This window comes from Rhinichthys klamathensis, unplaced genomic scaffold (genome assembly GCF_029890125.1).
Source record: "Rhinichthys klamathensis goyatoka isolate OS25496 unplaced genomic scaffold, OSU_Roscu_1.1 h1tg000678l_1, whole genome shotgun sequence".
Classification (NCBI taxonomy): Eukaryota; Metazoa; Chordata; class Actinopteri; order Cypriniformes; family Leuciscidae; genus Rhinichthys; species Rhinichthys klamathensis.
In genome coordinates this window covers 249,424-276,359 of record NW_026607110.1, presented here as the reverse complement: position 1 = coordinate 276,359, position 26,936 = coordinate 249,424, and the positions used below count along the sequence as shown (strand labels likewise).

Here is a 26,936-nt window from a genome sequence, read left to right as displayed (position 1 = left end):
AAGTACAAACATACGTACTGCGCCTGGAAAAAATGAGTGCGTCGCTTCAATTATGAGCGCGCTTGCCGCGCCTACATTTGAAATAACGAACTTGAGTGCGCAAAATATGTGAGCGCGATATATGAACGGCCCCTTGGCGAGCTACCACCAATCAGGCCTCGAGCTACTGGTAGCTCACGAGCGACGTGTTGGAGACCCCTGCTCTAAAACAATGTGAGAATAATCATTTTGAGCTTGTAATATGTGGCCAACAGGTTGATAAGAAGGTTTGCTTTGATTTGTGCAAGGTCAGTCATTTGCCTGAGACACTATACATGTGTAGAAAGAACTCAATAAGACGGCCAGACATGACTGCAAATATTTGTATTTCAAAAGCAATAATTGTTTTTCTAAGTATAATAAAAGGAAATGTGCCTTCCAAAAAACATTCAATATCATATTGAAAATAAAAAGGACATGAGCAAATATAAGAATCACAAATATGTTGTGTATAAGGAAAAGACAAAGAAAGTTTGTAAAATGAACTTCAACTGTCAGAAGGACAGCTCATGAAGAACCAATCATGTACAGAAAGGAATGTTCAAATTCAGAGGAACAGTTCAGAAGAAAGGTTAATAATAAAGATTGAGAAGATTGGATCAGTTGTGCTCCTTTTTTGGAATACTTGAACACTATTTTTTTGTGGAATACTTGATGCGGCCCCGCCTTACCCCTACTCTACCTCCAGCGGCCCCCAGTTAAGTTGAGTTTGAGACCCCTGATTTAAATACTCTGGTCAGGCCTGTCTCAAGTGGTATCAAGTATCGAGAGAACATCTAGCACTGTTTTTCAGGAGTTTTCAGATTTAAAAACGTTTAAAACATCTAGAGATAGAGTAGGCCACACTCGTAACTTATTAGTGTTAAGTAAAAACCCTTTGTGCGTACCGTCAGATGAAATCCTGCAGGCGTCCATGCTTTCTCCATCCATGCAATAAATGCACATCATTGAATGAGTGTGGATTTCTAGCGGATTTACATGAACTTCTACGGTAATATCTATGGTTTGACCCATTTCAGAGGTGGCCAAAATCAGAATTTAAAATGGACTGAATAAAGCTTTCTTTATGAACTTGACATGGGATGTCATGGTGACATGCATGCACATGAATCATACGCTCAGAGCAATATTGTAAGTTACTGCATAATACATTTTTAAGAAGCAAAATAATTCAGCATCACGATACACAATCTTACTTTTAGCTATGTCTTTTAACTATGATAGTATTTCCGGAGGACAAAACATGAACTTTAACTATTGGCTTTACATCATCAAGTCACTTTACTTTGGTGTGAGGCCCTGGGGAGGTGCGAAGCCCTTTACGGTCACACACATGGCCCAGCCCTTGCGACTGCTCTGAGACTGGTTCCTCTGAAACCCTCCACCTCCCCCAGCTCCACCTGCCTAGATCTGCTACAGGATTTATGTATGTCTACTCTTGCAGCGGCAGCATATCTTACATGCTCACAGCAGCGTGTCTGTGTATTTATTGCCAAGACCAAAAACCATTGCCATATTCAATAACAATAACAGGTCATGTTTGAACTCTTGTGAGTCTATATTTTGTATTGACTCATTAAAGTGTTAGTTATAGATTTATAAAAAAAATTATACATTATTTAAACAATAAATAAAGTTAAAGTTTACTTAATTTGCTATCCACAGGATATTGTGTTTAGTATTATATATGTGAAAATAAAAAATAAAATTGCAAATGAACTGCATATAAAATTGTGTTATGTACCAACTTTGTAGGTTACTTGCATAATACAACATTAGCTGAGAAATGTCTTTCATATATTAGCAAAATTAAATATGCTCAAATGATTTAGAACTGAATCTAATGGAATCATAATCAAGAGCTTGTGAATTTGAATCGAATCCGGAAATCTGTAATGACACATCCCAAGGACACATTTATACACGTTCCCTGTTATTGTTAATTTTAGTACATATTTCCAGTTTTCCTGCTTGGCACATTTAAGGCCAGCGAGATTTTCATTTGAAGTTTGGTCCCTTTGGAAGTCCCTTAATATTTCATACGTCTATTCCAGCCACTAACTAATTACCCCAGTACAGTGTCAAGCCCTACAGTACAGAGCGAGAGATGAAACTGTGCTTTTGAATGACTGGGGGGAGGAACACATCACCGTTAGTTTAGCTGGAGAGCTGTAGTTGTGGCGTGCACAAGATCAGCAGTTTGCTTTTGAAAGACATCACAAATGTCGATACTCTTGTGTAAACTTTAGTAGTGTAGATGTTTCTCTGTTTCATCTTTTGAATGTTATTCCACATAAGCATCTCTGCATCATTCCGATTTGTATAGATACTTTCAGAGTCTATTCAGTAAAAAGGCAATAGTTTGCATATCTTGTTCTGAGTTTAATTAAATTTCTTTAGTGTTTTAAGGTCTCATGATGTAAAATCTGCCATAAATGACCATACAAGAAACTGGAAGAACAGATTAATCCTGCATAAAAGACAACAAATTTCTAAACATGCCAGCAAAATCAACAACAGTAGTGAAAATAAAACTGACAAATGGTCAGTACAACCATATTAATTATGTATGTCCCAGTGCATGCTGGGAAGAGGGTGCACGGGACTGAACTACAAAGCATTTTTTAGATTAGGGATATTTGATTAAATTTATTATTATTATTATTTAATTTGATAGTTGTTCAAAGTATACTGAAAAAACCCTCTACCATTGGTGATGTTTCATGATTATTTAATGCATTTTTTACTTGATCTATGAATCATTTTTGCAGTGTACATGGTTTTTTTAGTTCATTGTCGCGAAGAGACTTGAAGGCAAAGCATTTAAAACAACAAGCATTGCACTGATGCCGAGCTGTTTTCTCTTAGTACCTTCCACTTAAATCCTTTCAGGTATTTCTCTCTCTCTCTCTCTCTCTCTCTCTCTCTCTCTCTCTCTCTCTCTCTCTCTCTCTCTCTCTCTCTCTCTCTCTCTCTCTCTCTCTCTCTCTCTCTCTCTCTCTCTCTCTCTCTCTCTCTCTCTCTCTCTTCATCCTTCACTTTTAAACTTTGTTCCCTTATCCCCGCTGTCTTCTCTATTTCACTCGCTTGTTCTTGCTCTTTCTCTCTCTTTTTCCCTCTGATTCTCCCAGGAGCCCAACTGACCTAATTCTCCTCCGAAGACATGGCTGCACTCGCATGGGCGCGCAAGGCTGTTTCTCACACTTGCATCTTTCATATCCCAGATTCAACTCACCTTGTGAAAAAACAATATTTTTTATTTCATCAGCTGCAGTATGTCCATGTAGTGTCCTCATTAACTACCACAGAGCCATTTTTTCCATTCACAGCAACTTTAGCAAGGTGTTAGCAGTATAAAACTTTGTTTCTGGTGTGAGCTTACTTCCTCAGTGGACTCATTACTTATGTTTGTTGGCAAGTTCTTCATTAGCTTGAAGACCCTTCTGATAGGGAGGTCTGATTAATGAAGATTAAAGTTCTAATTTGGTGGGTGACTTACAAACCAAAATGGGTCACAACAAGTCTGTTCTAGTTGGTTAGAGAAATAGTTATTCTTATTAACTTAAAAACATGTTGTTATTGATGTCAAACCCATGTGTCCATTCAAACTCAAATTCACTTTTCACTTGGTAGAATCAGTGATCGGCAGCAGCGTGGCTAAATTTCTACATTTCTCAGAACTGTATCGTCTCTGTTTTTTAAAGTCACCATGAAATCAAAATTGACAACTTTTTTTACAGAATGTTGCAGTGCTTATTATAGGCTAAATGGTTTATCTATGCACATCATTATTTTTTTTTAAATTCATGCGCCCTCGTAATCTAACCTTCCTCTTCCCCTCAAAACGACATCTGTTGTCTTCATGACGTGTGTCTTGGCGGAGGCTGGGGCTTATATATCCTCCACAACTGACTGCAAAATGGCATTCAGATCTGACACCGTTTAGTTAGCAAAGCCCAACTTCCTACGATCCAATCAATTCCTAAAGGAATCAAATCTTTCTCATTCCAAGGCTGTGGGAAGTTTATAGATAGACCCTTGACCCCTCGCATAAATAGAGGCCTGGCGCGTAATACAAATTCATAAGGAAAAAAAACTGTAAATAATAAATCAGCTCCATATCACATATAAGCAATGACGTGCATCCAAGTGAACGAGACAGAGGGAAGTTAGTGAGACCCGAAGCCGTTTCCATTTCATGCTGACTTGAAATCATGGAGCTTTTCAGTAGCTAAGCTATTTTATTTCATAAGTATCATAGGGGTGTTATTAAACTCTAAAGTGTCATGTTTTTCTTAGGAATATTTCAGCAATAAAGTGTTCTCTTTACGGTTGTTCAGAATTAGAACAAGCGATGTCCGATTCGGTAATGGGTGACTCTTTTGAATCTGTTATATTTAATGAATCGGTCGATCCTTTCTGAATCATTGAAGTTATCAGTTGGAATTTGATCGATCGGACGGAGCTGTTCCAGCATAACAAGTGACTCACTCAACTGAATCAGTTGGGCGGTTTCTCCAACTGCACGGAGATCGCCTCTCGCAGCCCGGGTAACAACTTGTGCTCTACTATCCAGTACAACCTGAGTAACAGCTCACCCTCCCCATGTCTAAGGACATTAAGTCACCATGGTCACACCTTGCCATACCGAGTTGTATGAGATTAACAGAAATAAGCAAAATAGGTATTAAAATGTTACCCTCTAGCTCGAGGATAAATCAATTTACGAACACGTACTCAGGTGAGGTAACACCAGGTTTACTGATAAATAGTTAACGCACTCCATTAATATAGATCTGCAGCACAAAATACATTTTATAGAAGTTTAGAGGGAGAAGCATTGTGCATTATAAACGATGTGGTTGTTTGTAGCTTGGAGATGGTAACATATTATTCATACTCTCTTAAATACTATTCTATAGTACTCCAGTCTTGACAGTATGCGACCATGAAATAAGTCCACATTATTACTTTATTCCATCAACAATCAGTAATGCACTTTTTACTTCTCTTTTAGAGATTTTATGTTCATTTTATTGTTATTTAAGTCATTTGTAGCTTAGCCAGCAAAACCTTTTGAGTAGCTTGCCCAACACTGTGTTTGTGTGTGGTTTTTGGTACTGTGTTGATGTCAAATGTAAAACTATGACCTTGGATCTATATGATCTTGAATCTATGATCTATATAGCATGTTCATAAGTCTCACTTCTATAGCAAGCAAGCCTGAGGCTCATACTGGAGATGACCAGCTTACAGCTGCTGTATGGCTGCTTTCTGAGATCATTCTAACTATATGGCATCATTATGGCTGACATATAATGAATGAGGCATTTACAGTATTTGACCTGTATTGACCGTATTTCTACATTTCTGTTAGTGGATCATATAATTAAGCATTTTTGTGATTGTTACAAACAATGAATGACATAACAATTTTTTAATTGGCTGTGTGCATAACAGATGCTCTCCATTTCTGTTGCCAAATTTGACTTGTATAATAACATTCTACACAATGCCTTTGTTCAATGCTGTTTAAAATCTGAAAAAAAAAAAAATCCTAGGTTGTGTCCTTTATTCGCTCTTTCTTTTTATGTGTGTTCTTTCCACATTTGAAAACAGAGGCTGAGCACGAAAAGGGGGAGCTGGGTAAATGAACAATAGTATAAAGGATCAAAGCTTCATTACAATAAAGAGATATAGCGTCGAGACAAACTGTTTATAGTACAATCACCAATTGGGGTTTGAGGGGAAAAGAATAGGCTATACCACAGCTTCTGTAATGGTTAATTTTACATGAAAATAATAAAGTAGTGCAGAGTAGCTGAGGCATTTTTCAAACAGAACCTTGAACAGTCTGCAGTGTTAGTTTAGCATCACAGCTGGTGAAAGAAAGTGCCAGAAGGATGTGTGTGTGTGTGTGTGTGTGTGTGTGTGTGTGTGTGTGTGTGTGTGTGTGTGTGTGTGTGTGTGTGTGTGTGTGTGTGTGTGTGTGTGTGTGTGTGTGTGTGTGTGTGTGTGTGTGTGTGTGTGTGTGTGTGTGTGTGTGTGTGTGTGTGTGTGTGTGTGTGTGTGTGTGTGTGTGTGTGTGTGAGAGAGAGAGGCAATGCATGTGAATGTCTAGGTGAGCTGAATGTTGTGATTTTACTTGCACATATGCAATTGTCGGTCAGTCAACCTCAACATTATATACCAGAGAAGGTTTTTAAAAATCGATAATTATTACACCATAAAGTCTTCCTATTCTCCACTAAATTTATCAGCTGACAGGCCTATTTAATGACTATAGTAAACCATGAGAAGCTGAACCAAAAATACTGACACATTAGAAAGCAGAGCGCTTTGCATCATATTAAGCTTTAACAAAAACATTTTTTTATGTAATTAAATTAAATTACTTGCGATTAATTCTATAAAAAATAACCAGATGAAAAAAATAATCATGGTCCCTGACCTGTAAGCAAATTTAGCATTTTCCTTCCATCTGAAGTAGCACCTTCCTGTTTTTGCGGGTCTTCAAGCTGTTGGGTTGCACATACGGCCTTGCGTAACATTAGAAACGAGTAGGTGAGATGTATTTTTAAAGGAATGATCTGGATTTAACTGATCTGAAGTTCAGATTTATCGACAGCATTTGTGGCTCTCTGTCGATTACCAGAGACAATTTGTACTCATCCCTCAGCTTGTAAAACTGGTCTAAATTATTTTCAGTGGTAATTGACAGTATGTCACCAGTGCTTCCGATAAAGCTTAATTTGTACTAAACCGGAAACTTTCATTATAACAAGGTGCCTGATCGCATCAGTCTAACCTTTACAGTTTGTGCGACACATTTCAGTGTGGTTTGTTTTGTGAACCTGTCGCCACTAATTGAAAAGGCTGTCTTTGCTATAACAACTATATTAGACCTGACATCAAACCCACAACCCATAAGGATTGTTACTCACATCTATGTAAATGCTCTTTTTAAATGTGACATAAGACAGAGAAGCAAAAAAAAAAAAGCCCATTAAAATGAATATTTGGGGTAAAGAGTTTATGCTTCAGTTTATAAAAAACAAACAAAATGTGTTTTCGTTACTGCAGTTATAACTATGGTTATGTATTATTAATATACTGTTGTTGTAGTATTTATTAATATTTTGAATTATCTTCATTTTTAATGTTCAGTTTTCGTTTAAGTTTTAGTAATTCTGTTGTGTGATTTTGTAATTTTTATTAGTTTTTGTTTTTCTCAAATGTTTCTATATAGCTTTAATATATTTTTATGTCAGTTAGTTGCCGAGGCAATATTTCATATTTTTGTTTAAATTTAATTTTGAATTTACGATTACCATCTAATATTTAGATTTGTATTTTATTTCAGCTCTATTTCAGTTACTGAAAATTATTTGTAATTTTTTAAGTTTGCACCATGGAAGATTTTTTGGGTAAAGTGTAACAAAATGGCCATACTGATGATTACATAAAGAATTAGTGTTCAAAAGTGTCTTAGTCTTACCCTGATTCACAACGGTAAGCCTCCAATCCTGATTTAAATTTTGAGCAATCAGGTTCAATTTGGCGGGAAATTGCAGGTTTACATAATACATGTCTGTGCATTATTTTCATTATTGTCAGAATAGTCTGGTGCTGTGAGAGACTTCCCAAAGTGCATTATTGTAAACATGTTTTTTTTTTTTTTACTGAGGGAAAAAAGTACAAAGTAAAATGTCAAAGTACCATGTTTTTGGTGCAGGAAACCTTAACATTATAAGTGAGCATAAGGTGAAAACATAAAAGTTTTTAAAAAAAAGTGGATATTGGATATAGTGCCTGTGGGTGGATTTAATTTCGGAGTCACACAAACCCGTGTGTGTGTGTGTGGGTGTGTGTGTTCAGCTGAGAAAGTGCATCTGAGACCAAAACACTGAGCAACCCAAAGGTTTGTTCATAATGCTGAAATAAAGTCAGAGTTAGTTGGTAAGCAAGTGTATCTTTGGTCATAAACATGAGTTACTGCATTTCCTTTCAGTGATAAATCCACTCAATGCTAATGCATAATTCATAAAAAATAGCAAGCGAACACGTATTAACCCTCTCAAGTCTCTATCACAACCTGTTTTTGTTCCTTATTCCAAATGTAAATCTGCTAATCAATCATCAAACAAGAATGAGACATTACGTTTTATTACTCCGTTATCCTTCCTGTGTTTGTATCTCAGTTTTAGCTGTTCCTCACTCGTGAAATTGATTTTTGCTTCAGTCAATCGCTGCTTTTATCCGTAGGTGTCCATTGACCAGAGGTGGCACACACCAGCTCCTGTTTTAGCTCCACTCTCTCCCCTCTGGGAGATAGACAGTATCTATAGCTGAAGAACGGCCTGTAGGGAGACAGAGAAAGGTAATGATGCGGATGTCTTGTATGTGGCCCTGGCTGTGCGAGACCCCAGGGACCTCATTTAGATTCTGCTAGGACACAGGCATCTGTGTTAAAAAAGCAGCAGAATTGCTGAAAGAAGGCTCTCATGAAGGGCCCTTTTACCACAGCTGCCAGCATGCTTTAAAAACTCGTTATACAGAAAAACCGGAGCAATAGTCACATCTCCTGCTGTACCGGGCCGGCGAGAAGCCTAGCTTCTTCTAGCCTTAAATGGCTTTGGTTATATTTGATTTCCGCTAATGGCTTTAATGTAGCTTGAAAAAAAAAATTGTCGCAAAGAACCAGGACCCATTCACAGTTCTGTGTTTCTGCCGCAAAGCAAATGGCACGGGCATCATTTCATCGAAATCCATTTACAAGGCTTCATTTGCATTTGTTTTGGAGCTTGTTTTTAAAATATGTCCATAATTCTGACAAAATAAATAAATAAATACACCCGCTGTTCCTCCCTCAGACTGATGTTGTAAATTTACATCGGCGCACTGAGCAAAGTTTGCTTATTAAAAAGGCGGGTGTAAATTATTTTCTGCTCTGTTGTTACTTGCAGACAGTTCAGTGATGAGGGAACTATGAACGATGTGGAGATCGCTGATTGTAATTGGGAGGAGAGTTCGCTCATGCAGCGAGCAGGCAAACGGCTTAAAAAGTAAATGCAACATTTGCATTGGCTTCTCAGACGCAGAAGAGAGTACAGCGAGCAGCAGGAGTGCCTCATTATTGTGGCAAAACCACAATGAAATCAATTTGTGTCATCATTGGTAATGATTCCACTTAATATTAAAGACAATAGGAGCAGATTGAAGTCTCAGACAGAAAGACGAATGAATGCTTTGATGGCTTCTGTCTTTCTAATGAATAAAATCTGTCCTCCCACAGTCTTGTTGTACCTGCGGTCTTTTAACACAATGAGTTCCTCTCCTCTGCCTACACGAGTCTCAAAATACCATTATGGTTACTTTAACATTCCTTATGAATCATTGAACCGATTTTTAGAGTATATTTAGAGTTTTCATATTATTTTTCATTCCCTTCCCACTGGAGTAAGATGAACACATCAGTGGCATGTAGTGGATTTTGTTCTATGCTATCAACAAGAAAACAATATTATAACAATATTTTTTGTATAACATAGTATTTATTAAAATAGTATGTTCCTGTAGGTTAAATAGTAATATATGATAACAATGCCAAGGTCATGGAGATTCCCAGGGAACGCATGATCTAGTAAAATGTATATCTTGAATGCAAGTCCCTTTGGGTAAATGTGTACGCCAAATGCATAAATAAAATATCAAAAAGACTCATTAAAAATGTAAATTCTGTTGTCATTTACTCACCCTTGTGTATTTGTTTCTGCTGTGGGACACAAGATAAGATATTTCAAAAAATGTTTCATGTTTTTTTGTATGTAACCCCTCAGGTCCTACTCGCCCCGCTCTGTGCGGGCCTTGAATCTGGGCGCGCTAACAAGGAGGCTAAAGACTGCAGCCGGTAATGTCAGTTGCTAGCGCACTTCTTGCGGCGTGTGATTTTTTCCCCCCCAAACCTATTCAGCGGAAATCCCGCCCTGCTGCCGATTCTAAAGATTTCATTGGTCATGTCAATCACTGTACTGATTGCCTACACCAAACACTGATCCCTAAACCTACCCGTCACTGTAACCTTAACCAATGAAATTAGCTGCAGGGCGGGATTTCCACTGAACTGGTTTGGGGGAAAAAATCACAATCTTGAGACCAGGGGAGTGAGGTTTACCTGCACAGCTCTTACTAGCTAGTCTTTGTTACACTCACCCCCCTAAACCTCACTCCCATCCGGGTCACGGCACCAATGTAGCCCCTCAGGTCCTACTCTCCCTGTTCTGTGTGGGCCTCGAACGCGGGTCTCCGGTGTGGGAGGCGGGCACGCTAACAAGGAGGCTAAAGACTACAGCCTCTAGCGATCCTCTTTAGGCTTGGGGAGTGAGGTTTACCTTCACAGCTCTTATAGCTGGCCTCCGTTACACTCACCCCCCTAAACCTCACCACCCATCCGGGTCTCGGTATCAGTGTAACCCCTCAGGTCCTACTCACCCCGCTCTGTGCGGGCCTCAAACCCGGGTCTCCGGTGTGGGAGGTGAGCACTGTAACAAGGAGGCTAAAGATTGCAGCCGCTAGTGTCAGTCGCTAGAGTGCCTCTTAAAGATCAAGGGAGTGAGGTTTACCTGCACAGCTCTTACTAGCTGGCCTCCAATACATATACAATGAAAGTTAGTGTAGACCAGTGTTTTTTTTTTTTTTACGCCATTGTCTTTCATTGTATAGACAGTTGAAACATTTCTCAAATTATCTTCTTTTTTTTTTTTTTTTACAGACGACAGGTTTGGAACGACATGAGAGTGAGTAAATTATGGCAACATTTTCATTTTTGGATGAACTACCCCTGTTTTGACAGTGTAATCAGAAAATCGCTGTGATGTGGAGGCACTGCCTCCTTTCATGTGACTTTTCATCACGCTTTAGGACATTCAGTCTTCTCCTTCATCTTGTGCTGTTGATTATTTTCTCATCCAAATCTTACCCCCGGTAAACATTTGTGTATGTCACAAGTGGTCTATTCTCTCCCAGTTATTTTCAATCTATTCTCCTTTCTGTTTGTGCTCCCTGTGTCTTCACCTATGTGCACTTAAGCTCAGGGATCAGGCAATCATTCTTGTCACGTACATCATGTATGACCTACAGAAACAGGCAAAATCAACATCCATGTCTTCAGCATCAGTCCTGGTCAATTCGTAGCATTCCACCTGAAGGGTAACAGATTGATTTAATCCAGGCCTTCACTGCCCTTCCTGTATGGAAGCTGTCCTTTTGCATCAGCTCCAGATTTCTGAGCCTCCCTCCTGAGGAGCAGACAGTTTGGATGAGCATCTTGTGTTTGAATGAGAGCCTTTCCCTCCTCCCTCCCCTGATCTGTGGAGCATCCAGCTGCTCCAAGCAGCAGCCCAGCTGGACTCACTCAGTCTGGGTGGGGTTAACACTGCCCCCTTTACATTCATGCCAAAGTCAATTCCAAGAATTCACCACTGAAGTCCGACACGTTATTGATTTTGGAGTCAGTCCAAACCATGGATGGTTAACGAATCCAAGGCTGTGTTTACACTTGGTATTAAAGCCTGTCTCGGGTGATCCGTTCACAAGTGGTCAGAGTCAGACCAAGAGAGGTCAGTGTGTTTCTGCATGTTGATATAGCAGAAAAAAGTCTAAAAAGTAAAGTAGATTGACTGTTGCTTACAATATAATTCAAAACTTTAATCTCACCACAAATGTGATGTTTTAAATGTAAATTGGTTGACTAAATGAACTTGGGACATGAGTGTCAGTACATTATGACATCTTTTATATAGTCTTGTGTATGTTTTAGCAGGCGAACAAATGACATTTTGAAGAATACTCTGGTCACTCTTTTTCAGACAATTAAAATGAGTAGGGAAATGGAGCTTTCAAGCTTTAAAAGGACAAAAATATGATAAAAAGTGGTCTGTCTGTATACGGCTCATGAACTATATTTCTAATCTAAAGTCAAATGAAAGCTTTGTAAGACAATTAATATTCAGTAATATCGTCGCTTTAATATCATCAACTGCACTGACACTATCAGATGAGGAAAAAGCTTGAACTAAATAATGAATCTGCAGAGCTGCCTTAACTACATTTTATTTGTTTCATAATTAATGGATTTGGCGACATTAACAATGTTATTTTCACAATCTGTATAGTTTGAAGCACTATATAAATAAATGTGACTTGACTTGTGTGAGGAACAGACTGAAATTTAAGTCTTTACCATCAAATATTCACCCTAGTTCTCCTTGGCATGTTTATGAGAGAAGTAGCAATGCCCAATTTGTGAACTAATCATTCTTATGAGTCAGTGAATCATTTGATTCAGTTCACAAAAAGGCATAAAGGATGGGTAAATTAATTAGCATTTTTTAGTTGTGAATGTGATCGAATCGGATGTCGGAAGTTGGCATGAAATGGAAATTCACTGTATCTATTTTCTTAATGTATGTTATTGATCTTATTATGAATGATTCATCCATGCATGTTTCTTTTTTTTTTTTGACCTTACAATTTTGAATCAAAATAAATCTCTGGTGTCAAATGTCCAATCATTTACTTCACTTAAACCCTGCCCTTTTCTTACAATTGACAACAAGCTTGCATTCAGATCTGCCTCCATCCACTCAACAACTGATGAATTGAACCAAGTCACCTCCAAACTTTTTTTTTCCTTTTCGATAATTCGCTCGGATTTATGTCACAATAAGGAAGTAAATATCTGACGCTATACTTTCATTACATCACAACTTTAATACTAAGTGTAAATGGGGTCCTGTTTATATTTCTCTTTAAAGGAAACTTCCAAAACTCTGTGATAAAATTTTTGATTTCACATGAAATGTAATTGTAACAATTAAAGAAGCTAAACATTTGCTTTACTAATTCGGATGAGTCTTCTCTCAATATTTTCACTACATCTGAGGCTTCATCCGAGGCTCTGGCAAATATTGCGCTTAGTAGTGCCAAAATTCTGTTTCAGAACACCAAATGCATAATAAACCCAGCAGGATGATAATGATTATGGTGTTTGTCTGTGAGAGGTGGACATGAAAGCGGGACTGCATGCTATAATTTAGCACCAGATTAAGCAAGGGGAAAAAGGGAGGACATCAAACTTCTACGCTCCATGCTGTGACTTTTGAACTTGTTGCTGTGCTGGATTGTGAGGAGGTGTGTGCGCATTCGTGTGTGTGAGTTTGGGTTCAGATGTGTTTGGAGAACAGCACAGCTCCTCTCATCCATCCTGTGGGATTGGCTCTGGTGTTTAATGTGTGTGCCTCTGGAGATGAAGATTCATTGCTTTAATAAGAGCAGTACAGACAGGAGAGAGAAGAGCGTACCATTACAGAGAAGTGTCTTGGGGAAGGCTGATGGTGAGGGTCTTATGGTCTTTAATGATGGAGGGAGAAATCTGGTGCAAGCGAGTCTTTGTAGAAGACACCCCTCAAACCCTTTGGTGCTTCCTCGTCTTTTGTCTTGTATCTTTCTTGAACTCTGTCTCCAGGCTGGGGGAATGTTCAAATGCTAATTTTGGATTGTATGTAAGGGGTGGGCGTGTGCAAAAAATAGCCATTATGAATATGCATGGACCCTCAATTAAAACAACATACATTTTTGCCTGAACTGATCTGAGAAATCACAAGCTCTGAGACAGTAATCCTTTATCCCACCGCATCCCATAATGGCCATCTCTACAAGGTTGCCTTTTTTCACACCGGAGAGAGAAGGATGTGCGATTCCGTACGTGCGCACGAGTTCTGTAACACAGGGCACGTATTGAGTGTAACTAATGAGCGAGGACTGTCAAATGTGATCCATCCTTCCAGTGCAAGGTTCCCATCAAAACATGCGCATCACTACCCTAATGTAAGCATGTCACCTTCTGTATTTGCATCCAGCTCCGGAGGGAATCCAAGCTCGTTGTGAATATATCTTGTCAGCGCGTTCATACCATACGGAAAGAGTGTTAGAAAGTGCCTGTAGGAGGGAAGTAGCAACTCTGGCTCATAACTTCCTGGCCTGCACTACACAGTGGCCTACAGTCATCCAACAATGACAAGTCATATTTATTCAAATTAGCTATTTATTATCATATTATAAGTAAATGTTTGTTTGTTTGTTATAAAATTATCCAAATATGTTTTAAATACAATAATTTATTGACATGTATATATATTGTACACTCCCTGCCCACTTTATTAGGTACACCTTGCAAGTACTGGGTTGCACCCCCTTTTGCCTCCCGAACTGCCGCCTTCGTGGCTTAGATTCAACAAAGTGCTGGAAACATTCCTTAGAGATTTTGGTCCATATTGACATGATAACATGACGCAGTTGCTGCAGATTTGTCAGCTGCACATACATGATGCGAGTCTCCAGTTCCAGCACATCCCAGAGGCGCTCTATTGGATTGGGATTTGGTGACTGTGGAGGCCATTTGAGTATAGTGACTCATTCACATGTTCAAAAAACCAGTTTGAGATGATTTGAGCTTTGTGACATGGTGCGTTATCCTGCTGGAAGTAGCCATCATTTACAAACCATTGATACAAGGCAGGATGGATCCATGCTTTCATGTTGTTTAGCAAAATTCTGACCCAGCCACCTTAATGCCGCAGCAGAAATTGAGCCTCATCAGACCAGGCAATGTTTTTCCAGTCTTCTATTGTCCAGGTTTGGTGAGCTTGTGTCCCCACGAGCTTTGCAGCCCTTTATATTTCAGAATTGATGCACTACCCTCTGTGCCACAGCTCTGAAATGAGTGTTGCATTTTTAAGATGACATGTCAAGTTAAAAATAGTTTAACTTTTTAAAACACGTCTGTGTTCTGTTTCACGGTGCTGCGCCTCATCTAGTTAAATTTGAATGCAGGAAGACATCTTATGTAAAGACCCCCTAAGAAACGTGTCTGATTGGGGTCAAGTGATCCCGAAACCAGCCGATTCAGGAAACTAGTCGATTTTAAAAATCCCTACTTTTCATTGGCCTTTCCAAAGAAATCTGTCCATAGCAGTTCCTTATAATCTTTGTGCATGTTTAAGAAAAAAATACAAATAATTCTGTTGCAACATGCACATGAAATATTGTCACAACATTATTTTCTCATCTTGACTACATCTTAATTTAGACACAAGCCCCATGACTATCTTGGCGCTCTTGTAAAATGTTTTTAGTGTGTCATATTTTATTTATTGAAATGCGGAAATGTTCTAACAGGCCTGTCACATACAAATCATTGTGGCACAATTTTATTTTAATTAAATGTTATGGAGTTGTTTGCGTGGTACCAGAAGGCAGGTAACAGAAATAGCTATGCAAATATAACAAACATGATATCTCAGAAGTATGCGTAACAATGCCATGTTGACTTTGCTGTAGGATGAACAGCTGTCTAGCAAAAACTAGGAAGCATGCCTCGATGATTTTAATGTCTTCACTTCCTTTTCTTAGCAGACAAAACCTCACAATTTAGATATTTAAAAGATATCACAGTATTCCAGTTTGTCACTTATCAGATTCTCAGCATAAATTCAGCAAAGTCCTTCACAATGTTCCTGTTATGTAATATTTCAGTTGTTCCCGACCTCTCCTACTGTATCCCGACCCCTCCCGTGCATGGATCCATGTGAGGGATTAGGGATTAGGGGCAGGAGCTGGAGCTGGATTACACAGCTGACAGTCCAGTTCTCTCTCTTCTGATAAAGATGATGTCACTCTCATCACGCTCTTCCACACTGATACCATCAGTCTTAAAGATCTACTGTTTCCCTGCGCTGAGAAACATGTCCGCCCAACCATCTGTTGAATTATTTTCACTTGAGCACTATATTTCTGATTTTGTAATTGTGTGATACATCAGAAACACCTTTTTACAAATAAGATTTTTTTTGAAACACAATAAAGATACAAATCGTGTTGTTTGGAGTGATAACAGTCATCTATTATCAACCAAAAACATGATGTCCTTGTTGCTGCATGATTTTCTCCCTATTAAAAGTGTGTGTGTGTGTGTGTGTGTGTTGTTTGTGTGTGTGTGTGTCTGTGGTCCTGGTAAACCCTACGTTATGATCCCCACAAAGATGGCAATATCCGATATCCTTGTCCTTGTAGAGACATTTTTGGTCCCCATGTGGAAAACTATCAATCATAAATGGTGTTTTTTTTTTATGCAGAAAGTTTTCTGTGATGAGTAGGTTAGGGGATAGAATATACAGTTTGTACAGTATAAAAACAAGGAATGCACGATATATTGGCCACAATATCGGTATCGGCCGATATGTTCATATGTTATCAAATATGTACATATGATATATATCGTTATTGGCCCGATAAGAAAATTTGTCCTATATCTTAAAGCAGATAAATAATGGACTATTTCCTTCAGCTGAGACACTTCTGATGTGCACTGTTTGCCATGATGGTTTTGAATTGCTTTAAATACGATTGGAAGTCTGTCAAATAGGTTACATAACATTATAATGAGAACATTGTAATTGTGTGCTTGGGACATGGCTTTCAATAGTGAGACTTTTGTTTTTGTAATCAGGCTCTCAAAAATCATTTTAAAAAATTGGATTTAGATTTATTTGCCAATATATCGGTTATCGGCTTTTAAATATAAAGAATTATCGGTTAACGGTATCGGCCAAAATATTCATATCGGTGCAGCCCTAATAAAAAACATTATGTCTATGGAATGTCCCCAATTTGTTTATTCACTTGTATGTTTATTATAAAATATCTCACTAAATTTATAGATCTCCTTTAAACGTGATGAATTTCTTTGTAGCAAATTGTTACATTCCATTTAATAGGAAGAAATGGACTCTGTTTTACAAGAATGTGTATGTTTTACACATAAACTGTTCTGCTTGTGTTGAATGGATAATGTCCAATATTTCCAGTTTATATTTTCCAGTTTATATATTTTTTATAAAAACATGTTGAAACTGCATTCATTAGTATTTCACAATTTCTGTGTAAAACCTGTCTTGGTGAGGCTAGTTTGTGAAGACATGCTCCTCCAGAGTGAATGGCATTAGTTTTATTGAGATTGATAGCTGTATGTGTATGTGTACGCTTCTTGTTCTCCTCTGGACAGGTGGATGCTGTCATGCCATTTGGGTGCCTTGCTCTGCGAGATGGGCGGACATACAACAGCCTGTCAGATGTCACTGACAAATACGAGATCGGACAGGTCCTCAAGGCGTGAGTGTGCATAGATCAGCCATTATAGCCTTAAGAAAGCCAATCCATCAATTACAGACATGTGATCTCGCTAAACATTAATCCCAATACATAGGTGTTTATCTCAGCAGTGTAGTTCTTAATATAACCGATTCACAAACATAAACATAAAATGCAGCATTCAGTATCATTTCTCTCTACAGGAAAGAATTTTGTGAGCTGTGCCTGGTGAAGGAACGACAGACGGACAAGGTCTATGTGTGCAAGAAATTCCTCAAGAAAGATGGCAAGAAAGTGCGGAAGGCAGCCAAGAACGAGATCATGATCTTGAAAATGTACATGGTGACTCAAAACATCAACAGATGATGTAGGGTTTTGTGAGAGTGCTGATCTGAAAGGACAAAGAGAACATTTAAAGGGATAGTTCGCCCAGAAATCTGAAATCATTTCAAACATCAAAATTCATCTTTCATCTGTGGAGCACAAAAGTAAAACTATAGCTGTATGTTTTCATTTTTGGGCGCGCTACTCCTTTAAGGATGGTGGGGTGGAGAGAAAGATGGAGAGGGTAAGAGAAGCTGAATGTATCACTCGTGGTGGGATTATTTCTGTCCTTTCTCACTCTTCTTGAAGCATTATTTTACTCTTTTTTTAACGTGAGATGAAGAAACTATTCAGCTTTTTGCTGTCATGTGTCATTATTCCAGGCTCAAACACCCAAACATCTTGCAGCTGATTGATGCATTCGAGACCAGGAAAGAGTTCTTCATCGTACAAGAACTGTGAGTCTGACCTTGCGTTTGCCCTGATCAGTCACGATCCCTTCCCTGTGCCATTCAGTAGACCAAGGACACATCTCTCCGCACCATAACATCACTCCAGAAAATCCACTTTTTCTGACTCGGCTCCTCACGCAAATATCCACATCTAGCCAGAGCTAAAAATCTATTAAAACCCTGTCATCTGATTGTGCATGAATGACTTTGACATGCTATTACAGCTATTAAGATTACAGTAATGAGTGTCTATAATAGAAAATCCAGTTTCTGGACATTTTGTCATTTACCATTTCTGTTTTAATCTTAAAGATCCTATAGAATGATGTTAGCTTGATAGATTCCGGTTGCAGATCTGGCATTCTGTAAATAAAATATTTGAAGTGTTTGAAAAAGTGTATTTATAATTTTGGTGGCAATGGTGTGTCAGAGTTACACTAAATTAGGTGCATAAGAAGTCAGATGTAGAATTACATACATAGGGTAATATTATGTTTATTTTGGGGTATTTTGTTGAAATCACAACATTTTTAACAGTCTGAGAACATATTCTGAGATTTTACAGTTTCACATTTGTGCATTGCTGCACGTATTGGCAAAATATTCAGATCCGGATTGAAATTTATGACGTTTAGTTTTTAATTTGATTTAAAATGTAGATTTATATAACATTTGAAAACTGCACATTTTCTTAATGATTTAGCAAATTTGGGCAGGTCTTTATGTAATGGTTCATCAAAATCCTTATAATATAGTGATATTTCACTATGTTTTAAAATTATCTAATTGTTTTATGTTTGGTGACTAACCACAAGAATGCATTTTGGTCCTTTTTGAGGCTCTGGATTAATCCTGAATTATCCTGAATATACTGAAATAATCCTATAGTTGCCAAAAGTGATGTCCAGAGGGGATTATTTTTTTAATGACCCTACAAGTTTGATTAAACCCACAAAATATGAGGATATATAATAATTGAAATATTAATAACAATTTAAATATGAGGGAAGAACAAAACTAACTTACTTAAGGTTACTAATTTACTTAATCTGACAAAATTATTTGGCAAAAAAGGGTCAAGCTACAGGTTTTATTCATATGCAAAAAAAAAAAAAAAAGCTTAGTAAAACAAAACACTCACAGAAAAAAGTATACTGACTATAACATAGTTATTAATATTTCATTGGTTCTCTCTAGTGTGTTCATAATTTCTTTGTATGACAACCTGGCCAAAAAGGTTGTCCGCACATTTTGACATGTTTCATTGCGATGATTTCATTTTATCACAAATAAAACAATTTACTTCAAGCACAACTATGCAATATGCTTACAAAATCATTAACACATTTCTAATAATGTTTGAATAAAGGGTAAAGAAGTACATTTTCCTAGAGGGGACATCACTTTTGGCCACTACTATATAGGTCAAATATATATGTATATTTGAATATACCAAATATATGTGTGTCAAACCATTACAGGGCTGTTGTTCTATCTGTAGCAGATTTATGTTTGCAGTACCTTGTTTCCAGCTGTCAGTCCACCTATCAGCTCAAGGTCCCAGTTAGTCAAAGGCCCTGGAGCACTGGCCCTATTGCCCTAGGGCATACCCCATCCCTGACCAACCTTACTACCAATTAAATACAGCTTAAATTAGAATTACACACTATACACACACGCATATCCCCTGCTTTCATCTTATGTTTTGACTGTGTGTTCATCACAGGGCCACAGGTGGAGATGTGTTTGATTGGATCTTAGACCAGGGGAACTACACAGAGAGAGATGCCTCCAATGTGATCCGTCAGGTCTTAGAAGCAGTGGCGTACCTTCACTCCCTCAACATCGTCCACAGGAACTTAAAGGTTGGTATGCAGTCATAATATGATCATTTGTATTAATGGAAATCCATATATAGAATAAAATAATGGAGTGCAAAACCATATGCACCATAGGCCGGTTTAATATCTGAACATGTGACTCAAAGGCTGTAACTCTGTGTTAAAACGTGTTAATTTGCATGTGTGTGCTGGGAATGTTTCTATTTGTGGAGTATTAAATGATAATCATCAGTTATATTAATCAAACGCCTAGTCCTCTTTGACTCATAACACTGTACAACTGTAATATTGCAGGTGCTCCCTGTGGGTGTCATTAATGTTCAAAACAAATATGAAAGGAATAAACAGCATTGCCAGCTCCTGTGGTTCTAATGCTTCATCCTAAAGTCATTAAGGTTATGATGCTGTTTGTCATGAGACAACATGTGTTTATAGTGCCCTCTAGTGCACGGCAGGATATTAGCATCAGACATTCTCTATTATGTGTATATATATGCATCTCATTTGCTCTTGTCAGTAATGCATAATTCTGTGTTGCCTCCTGGGTGTTTTTAGATTTAGCTTTGATGCATTTCCTTTTAGGGTTTGTGCTTGAAATATCACTGACTGAGATTCATATATTATACAGAGTAGGTCAGCTGTGAGTTTTCAGATTTATCTTTTAAAGACAGAACTCATTGTTCACATTGAGAGCGGGTGAAGGGTGTGTCCTGTCTGGTCTCTACTGGCCAGAAGATAGACGAATATCAATATCATTTGGGACACAGCAATCTTTTATTCAGCCATAGTTGGGCCTAATGCCATGTCTTTCCTCCTATCACTACTTATATATTAAAGTATTGATTTTTTTTGCCCTCTGCCTTTTCTGTCATTTCAGCTGGAGAACTTGATGTACTATAGAGAGAGTAATCACAACAAAGTCGTGTTGCGGGATTTCTACCTGTCCAGGTTTGAGAACGGCTCAATCACTGAACCCTGTGGGACACCTGAATACCTTGGTATTTATTCATCACCATGATCTTTATTTTTCTTTAACTTTGAGTATGCGAATCACTGGCAGTAATCTTCACATTTGTTTGTCATATTTCCTGTCAGCTCCTGAAGTGGTGGCGCGTCATCGCTATGGAAGACCAGTCGATTGTTGGGCGGTGGGGGTCATTATGTACATACTGTAAGTTGGTGTTGGATACAATTGGTTTGTCAAGGATACTTTATTTTCTTTATGTGTTTGGTTTTTAAAAAGAACAGGGGGCTGGGGTCAGAAATCATGAGATTATTTAAAATATTTTGATACATTTTTAATTTCAATTTATTTGTATAGTGTTTACAGTATTTTAAATATGAGGGAAGAACAAAACACTAAACTTGGTTAAGGTGTTTATCTGACACAATTATTTGGCAAAAAGGGCAATCTACAGCTACAGGTTTTATTTTACTGTGCAGGAAAAACCATACTGTGTGAGCATACTGTAATGAGTGCACAGCTGAACATAACAAGTGTCCGTGACAACAAATGAATGATTAAGGCAGGCAATGACGAAACACAAAGAGTCCAAACAAATGTGATTGTGACACATACAATCACTAAATAATATTTTGTTGATTCTCTCTTGTTTTTTCATGTGTTCATCATTTTTTTTGTATGACCGCCTGGCCAAAAATTATGTCCACACTATTTTATAATATATATATATAAAACACAGTATTAATGTGGTTTTATAAATAAGAATATATATCTGCCCTTATATTTTAGGAAGGGGGTCCCTCACAAGAAGATCATATTTAGATGGTTCTTTGGCACCAAAAAAATTTGAAATTGAAACCCCTGATTTAAAACACTTAACAGTAATTTTACAGCACATTTATACCTAAATTCATACTCATGATCTTGTACCAAAGGAAATGTAGTACAACACAGCAGAACATAATACAAATTGTACAAATCTCATTTGTAGGTTGTCTGGAAACCCTCCCTTCTATGATGAAACTGAGGAGGAGAACACCGACATGCACAACCGGATCATCTTCTGCCGCATTGTTGGTGGAGAATTTGAATTTGATTCACCGTACTGGGATGACATTTCCCCTGCTGGTACTAAGATCAGGAACTGAGAAGCTCCTGATCCAAACTAGTAATATTTAAAATGTTTATTTTATTTTATTTTGATGCTTTACCCCTGAGTCTCTTTCTTCCATGTCATGAAGCAAAAGAGCTGGTCTGCAGACTTATGGATGTTGACCAAATGCTGAGAATTACTGCACAAGATGCACTTTCGCATGCATGGTAAGTCTACACACAAATAGTTGATTTTATTTCAGAGACAACACCTTTACTTATGTTTATTTATTTATTTGCTAGGATCGCTGGAAATGGGGCTTCGGAAAAGAATCTGAAGGAAGGAGTCTGTGCTCAATTTGAGAAAAACTTTGCAAAGGCAAAGTGGAGGGTAAGAGGAATTGCATTACTCACTTTTCTAGCAAACAGCACAATAAATAATAAGTTAATGGATAAGGACAGTATATGTAAAGATGATAATGGCAAATTAAGCTGTTGTTTAATAAAGGTTCTGATGGTTATTATATTAATGTTTGCTTTTTCCTTGCATGTGATACCCAGGAGTTGAAGGTACTGTTGATATTTGCGGGGCAGCCTAGAGGCAGAGATTCTTTTCTCTGTATAACAATCTTTGACTTGGGCACTCATATTTCCTCTCGCATCATACCTAGTGTACGATAATACATGGCTGCAGTGTCTCATGGCCTGGCCTGATTCTTCAAGCTACGATCATTCAGGAAATATGTAGTTCAAGTCGGATTGTTGGAAAGACTCTCGCTGTACTTAAGCCTCCCTGTATCTGCACACCAGTAACTAACAAATTTATCACTGCCCAGCTGGTCCCATGTGCATTCAGTCATATGCCGTCTGGCTTTTACTCACAGTGTCCTCAATATTCCAGTTTGAATTCCAGTTAGCCCTTCATTCACTCAGACAAATCTCCAGATTGACTATTCATCGTATTGTATGTGTATGAAAAGTTGTCCCTGTGTTTGTGTGTGCCAGAAAGGACCAAAGTGGTTCTTATGAAAAGAGAGAAAGAGAGTGGTTTGTCCTTTGAGAAAGTGGTTTGTCCTCAGATGACTTACTGTAGCCCTGATTCATTTATTCACATCATGCTTTTGCCAATGACACATACATATCAAATTGGGGATCATCCTGTATGTGTGCTAGGGATGGGGACGAGCAGCAGAGCATTCGAAAGACGGCAATTATCGAGAATGAGAATATTTGCGGTACTTTACTTTTTTATATATAAATAGCTTAAAAATAAGGATGCACCGATATAAAAATTCTGGCTCAATACTGATAAGCTGATAATAATTGTGCAATGGTTGAAACCAGATAAATGACCGATATTAAAATTCTGTACTATTTTTTCTAAATAAATGTAAAATAAAACACACACAAAAAAAACACAAGTAAATTTTAGGCATCGGAAGTTGAAAAAAGAATATTCGTTTTAAGATTTGCTAAATATTACATTTAACAGTGTTATTAAATTAATAGTGGTTTTAAAGATTAACTTTAAGTGAGCTTTAGATGATGGCAAAGGTAATCTAAACGTAAAAAATAGAGAAAATGAGCGTACAGTTAAATATCCAATATCAACTGATACCAATAAATATTGGCAAATAATCAATAAGGTTCCGTAATGTTCTGTGCATCCCTACTTAAAACATTTCACTCAGATCAACAGCCAGTAACAACTAATTTCATTGTTTGGTTCAGACATAATTTATCTTGCAGTTCTTGCATTCTCACATTCGAAAAACAGCTAGAACCAAACATATCAGAACAGGGATTTGAAAAGTTGAACTATTACAGTAACTCTTAAAAATTTGTTGTTTCGAAACGCTGAAAAAGCGATATAATGTGACGCCTCCCTCTGACACAACAAAATTACTAAAACGCCCTTCTTGAATGTGTACGTCTCATGAAAGCGATAGAGAGGGAAAACTGCTACCACCGATTGCCACACTTTTAACTATGCATTTCACCTCCATAGCAAAGAAGACCTTACATTACTTGATAATTTACCGGGTACTAAGTGTTGGGTGTTTTTCATTTCACTTTCAGAAAGCGATTCGTGTCACCACATTCATGCAGCGCCTCCGAGCCTCCGAAGCTGGATCATCTGATGGTGCAGTAGAAGCCAAGGGCGAAGGGGTCAGAGCAGATGGATTAGATGGTAAGGGGACACTAAAAGACTCAGGTGGCGTTTCTACTGTGAGCAAGTCCCATGAGGTGTCCGTCGTAAGCAGATCCGTGAAGAATCAAGAAGAAGACGAAGCAGAACACAAAAAAGTAGAAGAGAAAGAAGCAGAGACCCTTGCCCAATCAAACAGCTCTTTAAAAGTACAAGCAGAGGAGCCGAACAAGATAGAGACTAACGAAAGCACTTCTGAAATAGAGGACAAACCATCAACGCGAGCAAGCCAGAAAGCAGCGCCCATCCAGCCAATCAAGACCTCAGACAGCCGAGAGAACCACATCCCCACAGAGCCAGAGGCCACAACTGTTGGCAATGTTGAAAAGAAATCACCTCTCCCTGATACTCCAAATCGACGCAAGATGGCTGCAAATCTCTCGATGGATCATAGCTCATGTTCGGATGCCAAAACCAGTTCCTTGTCAGTGGAAAAGGAAACACCCCTTCAATCAGAAGACAAGAAAGACACGGCCCATGATATGGCCGCAAGCAGCTGGTGTCAAACACAGCTCCCAGAAGCAGTTGCAGAGAGGCCAGCAGAAGTTGGGGCCACTTGCGAGGTCAACCCCAATAGCAGAGAGTTGAAGAAAGGACGACCGGACAAGGGGAGCCAATCGGCGAAAAACATCCAGTGTACGTATGCGGGATTGGGATCTTCAAGTCTCGGCCATGATAAAACGGTATTTGAGCAGGAGCTGCAGGAGATGGTCCATGGTGCATCAGGGTACGGGAGCCCATACTGTCCAACCTACTCTGTCGGACAGTACAGTGGTCTAGAACCAGGAAGTGGAACCAGCGCGGACTGGCAAATGGATTGTGTAATCGAACAAATTGAGAAGCAAATGGCTGCCGTGCTAGAGAAGATCGAGGGGGATATGCCTTCTTTGCTGGAGCAGATCAGCGATCATCCTGAGACCCTTCCGAGAGCAAAAAGCGCCAGCTCTTCCCCATCACCCAGACCTCGCTCGTACCATCATTCGACCCCGCCACCCCTTCCCACCACACCTCGCCCAGCAATGCCTTCTCTACCACACCTGACCATCCCGCCTCCCTCGTACCCGCCACCTTCCCCACCCAGTCACGTCCAGGGTCACAGCCATCCGACTGGTGACGAGGGTAACAGCGATGACCAGAAGTCTACAAAGCGGTCTGGCCAATCACCAAGGGGAAGTGTGTCAGGAAAAGGCTTGTAAAAATGCTAAGAGGATGTGAAGGCTCAAGAATGAAGTAGGTGCACCATGTAACAATAAAATCTTTGGGATATAGATTATGGATCCTTGAGTACAGCATACCTTTTGGGGCTGTACAGTGATATTTGGGGCTTAAACGCCAAGAGCCTTGTTATTGATTGTATGTGAAGGATAAGAAGCTTTTTTAATGTGTAAAGAGGAGAGTAACTGAGCATTTTGTATTATTAGAGGAAACCGTTAAGGTTAACCCACTTGTAAATGGTTCTGCTCTACACTACCAGATCATAGCAAGCACTAATATGTTTCCTAAATAACAATTTCATAATTGTAATGTAGAATCTGTGGAGAGTTTGGATACAAAAGTTTATATAACTTGAAAAAAAACCCCACCTTTAATGAAACTTGTTCCCTTAAAACAAGTTGGCATCCTGCTCTGTTTTGGAGAACCGCTGTGCAATTGCTCTTCACCAGTTACTGACTTTGGAGGGTGTTATGATTTTTGTCACTTCATCCATCTTGGATTTTTGCTCTGAGATAGTGAAGTTGAAGCAGTGCATTTGTGTCCTCTCATCAATCATTTACCTTCTGTAATATTTCCAATAAGACTAGTTCATTTATCATTCTTATTGTATATTCTCACATTGTACAGTAGTTTCTATAAGTCTCTGCCAAACATGACAGTCTTTCATTGATTGAGAATGATAATACTCAGAATGCGATAATTGATCATAACTTTGAGACTGCTTTACAGCTATATTCTTTTTCCTGGCCCCCTTTGTTTCTGTTGTATATGTCCATATACACGTTTGTTTAATTATCATTCTCTCACTCTCTTTTCACAATTTATTATGCATACTAGTATATCTTTACATTGTATAATACTTTTGCTAATATATCTTAAAGTAAGCTCTAATGTCTATATGTAAAGTCCTTGCAAATGTTTGTGAATTGTAACTGTGGCTTCCACCTCCTCAAATATTATATAGTTTTTGGTGATGTGAATATTCTTCCAAGTTATTTTTTGCACTCTCTACACAAATATTTCAATAAAACTCAGATCAAACCATCTTGTTTTATAGGCTTTCTTTTGGCATGACATCTTGGATTTGTAAAAAAAAAGAAACTTTTTAAACTTTTTAAAGCTTTTTAAACTTCAACTTTTCTATTTATTTTTGAAATGACCGATCGTTTCGCTAGATAAGACCCTTATTCATCGTCTGGTGTCGTTTAAAGCCCTTTGAAGCTGCACTGAAACTGTCTTTTGGACCTTGAACCGTCTGGTTACCATGGAAGTCCATTATATGGAGAAAAATCCTGGAATGTTTTCATCAAAAACCTTAATTTCTTTTCGACTTAAGAAAGAAAGACATGGACATCTTGGATGACATGGGGGTGAGTAAATTATCAGCAAAAGTTTTTTTAAAAGTGAACTAATCCTTTAACCTAAGTATAGACGTTCAGCAAGGATATTCCAGCAGTATAAACTGAAGTATTTGATATGCAATTTAACTTTATTTCCAGACTCAGGGTCCATTAGAGAAGAAGAAACCACAATAGCCAGTAAAAATACAATACAAAACAGTTATAAAGACATTTATACCAATATTTTCTCAT

General features: G+C 38.3%; 1 protein-coding gene across 3 annotated transcripts; it reads left to right on the top strand.

The window, feature by feature from the left end:
* The first annotated feature begins 10,813 nt into the window (after positions 1-10,813).
* camkvl (CaM kinase-like vesicle-associated, like) lies at positions 10,814-26,388 on the top strand. Of its 3 annotated transcripts, XM_056241820.1 has the most exons (11): positions 10,814-10,835; positions 17,162-17,268; positions 17,451-17,582; positions 17,955-18,029; positions 19,750-19,888; positions 20,742-20,862; positions 20,960-21,035; positions 21,820-21,956; positions 22,070-22,148; positions 22,224-22,311; positions 24,000-26,388. In XM_056241820.1, the coding sequence occupies exons 1-11, from the start codon at positions 10,830-10,832 to the stop codon at positions 25,323-25,325; spliced, it is 2,286 nt and encodes a 761-aa protein (XP_056097795.1). In that variant the 5' UTR covers positions 10,814-10,829; the 3' UTR covers positions 25,326-26,388. The 3 variants fall into 3 exon arrangements, with proteins under 3 accessions (XP_056097795.1, XP_056097796.1, XP_056097797.1); XM_056241821.1 differs by lacking the exons at positions 10,814-10,835; positions 17,162-17,268; positions 17,451-17,582 and adding an exon at positions 17,613-17,815; XM_056241822.1 differs by lacking the exons at positions 10,814-10,835; positions 17,162-17,268; positions 17,451-17,582 and adding an exon at positions 17,815-17,843.
* Positions 26,389-26,936: the final 548 nt, after the last annotated feature.

Excerpts from the sequence above, each read along its gene's own strand:
- camkvl (XM_056241820.1), top strand. Across the intron at positions 17,269-17,450 it reads ATCGGACAGGTCCTCAAGGC|GAAAGAATTTTGTGAGCTGT; the intron begins GTGAGTGTGCAT and ends TTCTCTCTACAG. Across the intron at positions 18,030-19,749 it reads TTCTTCATCGTACAAGAACT|GGCCACAGGTGGAGATGTGT; the intron begins GTGAGTCTGACC and ends TGTTCATCACAG.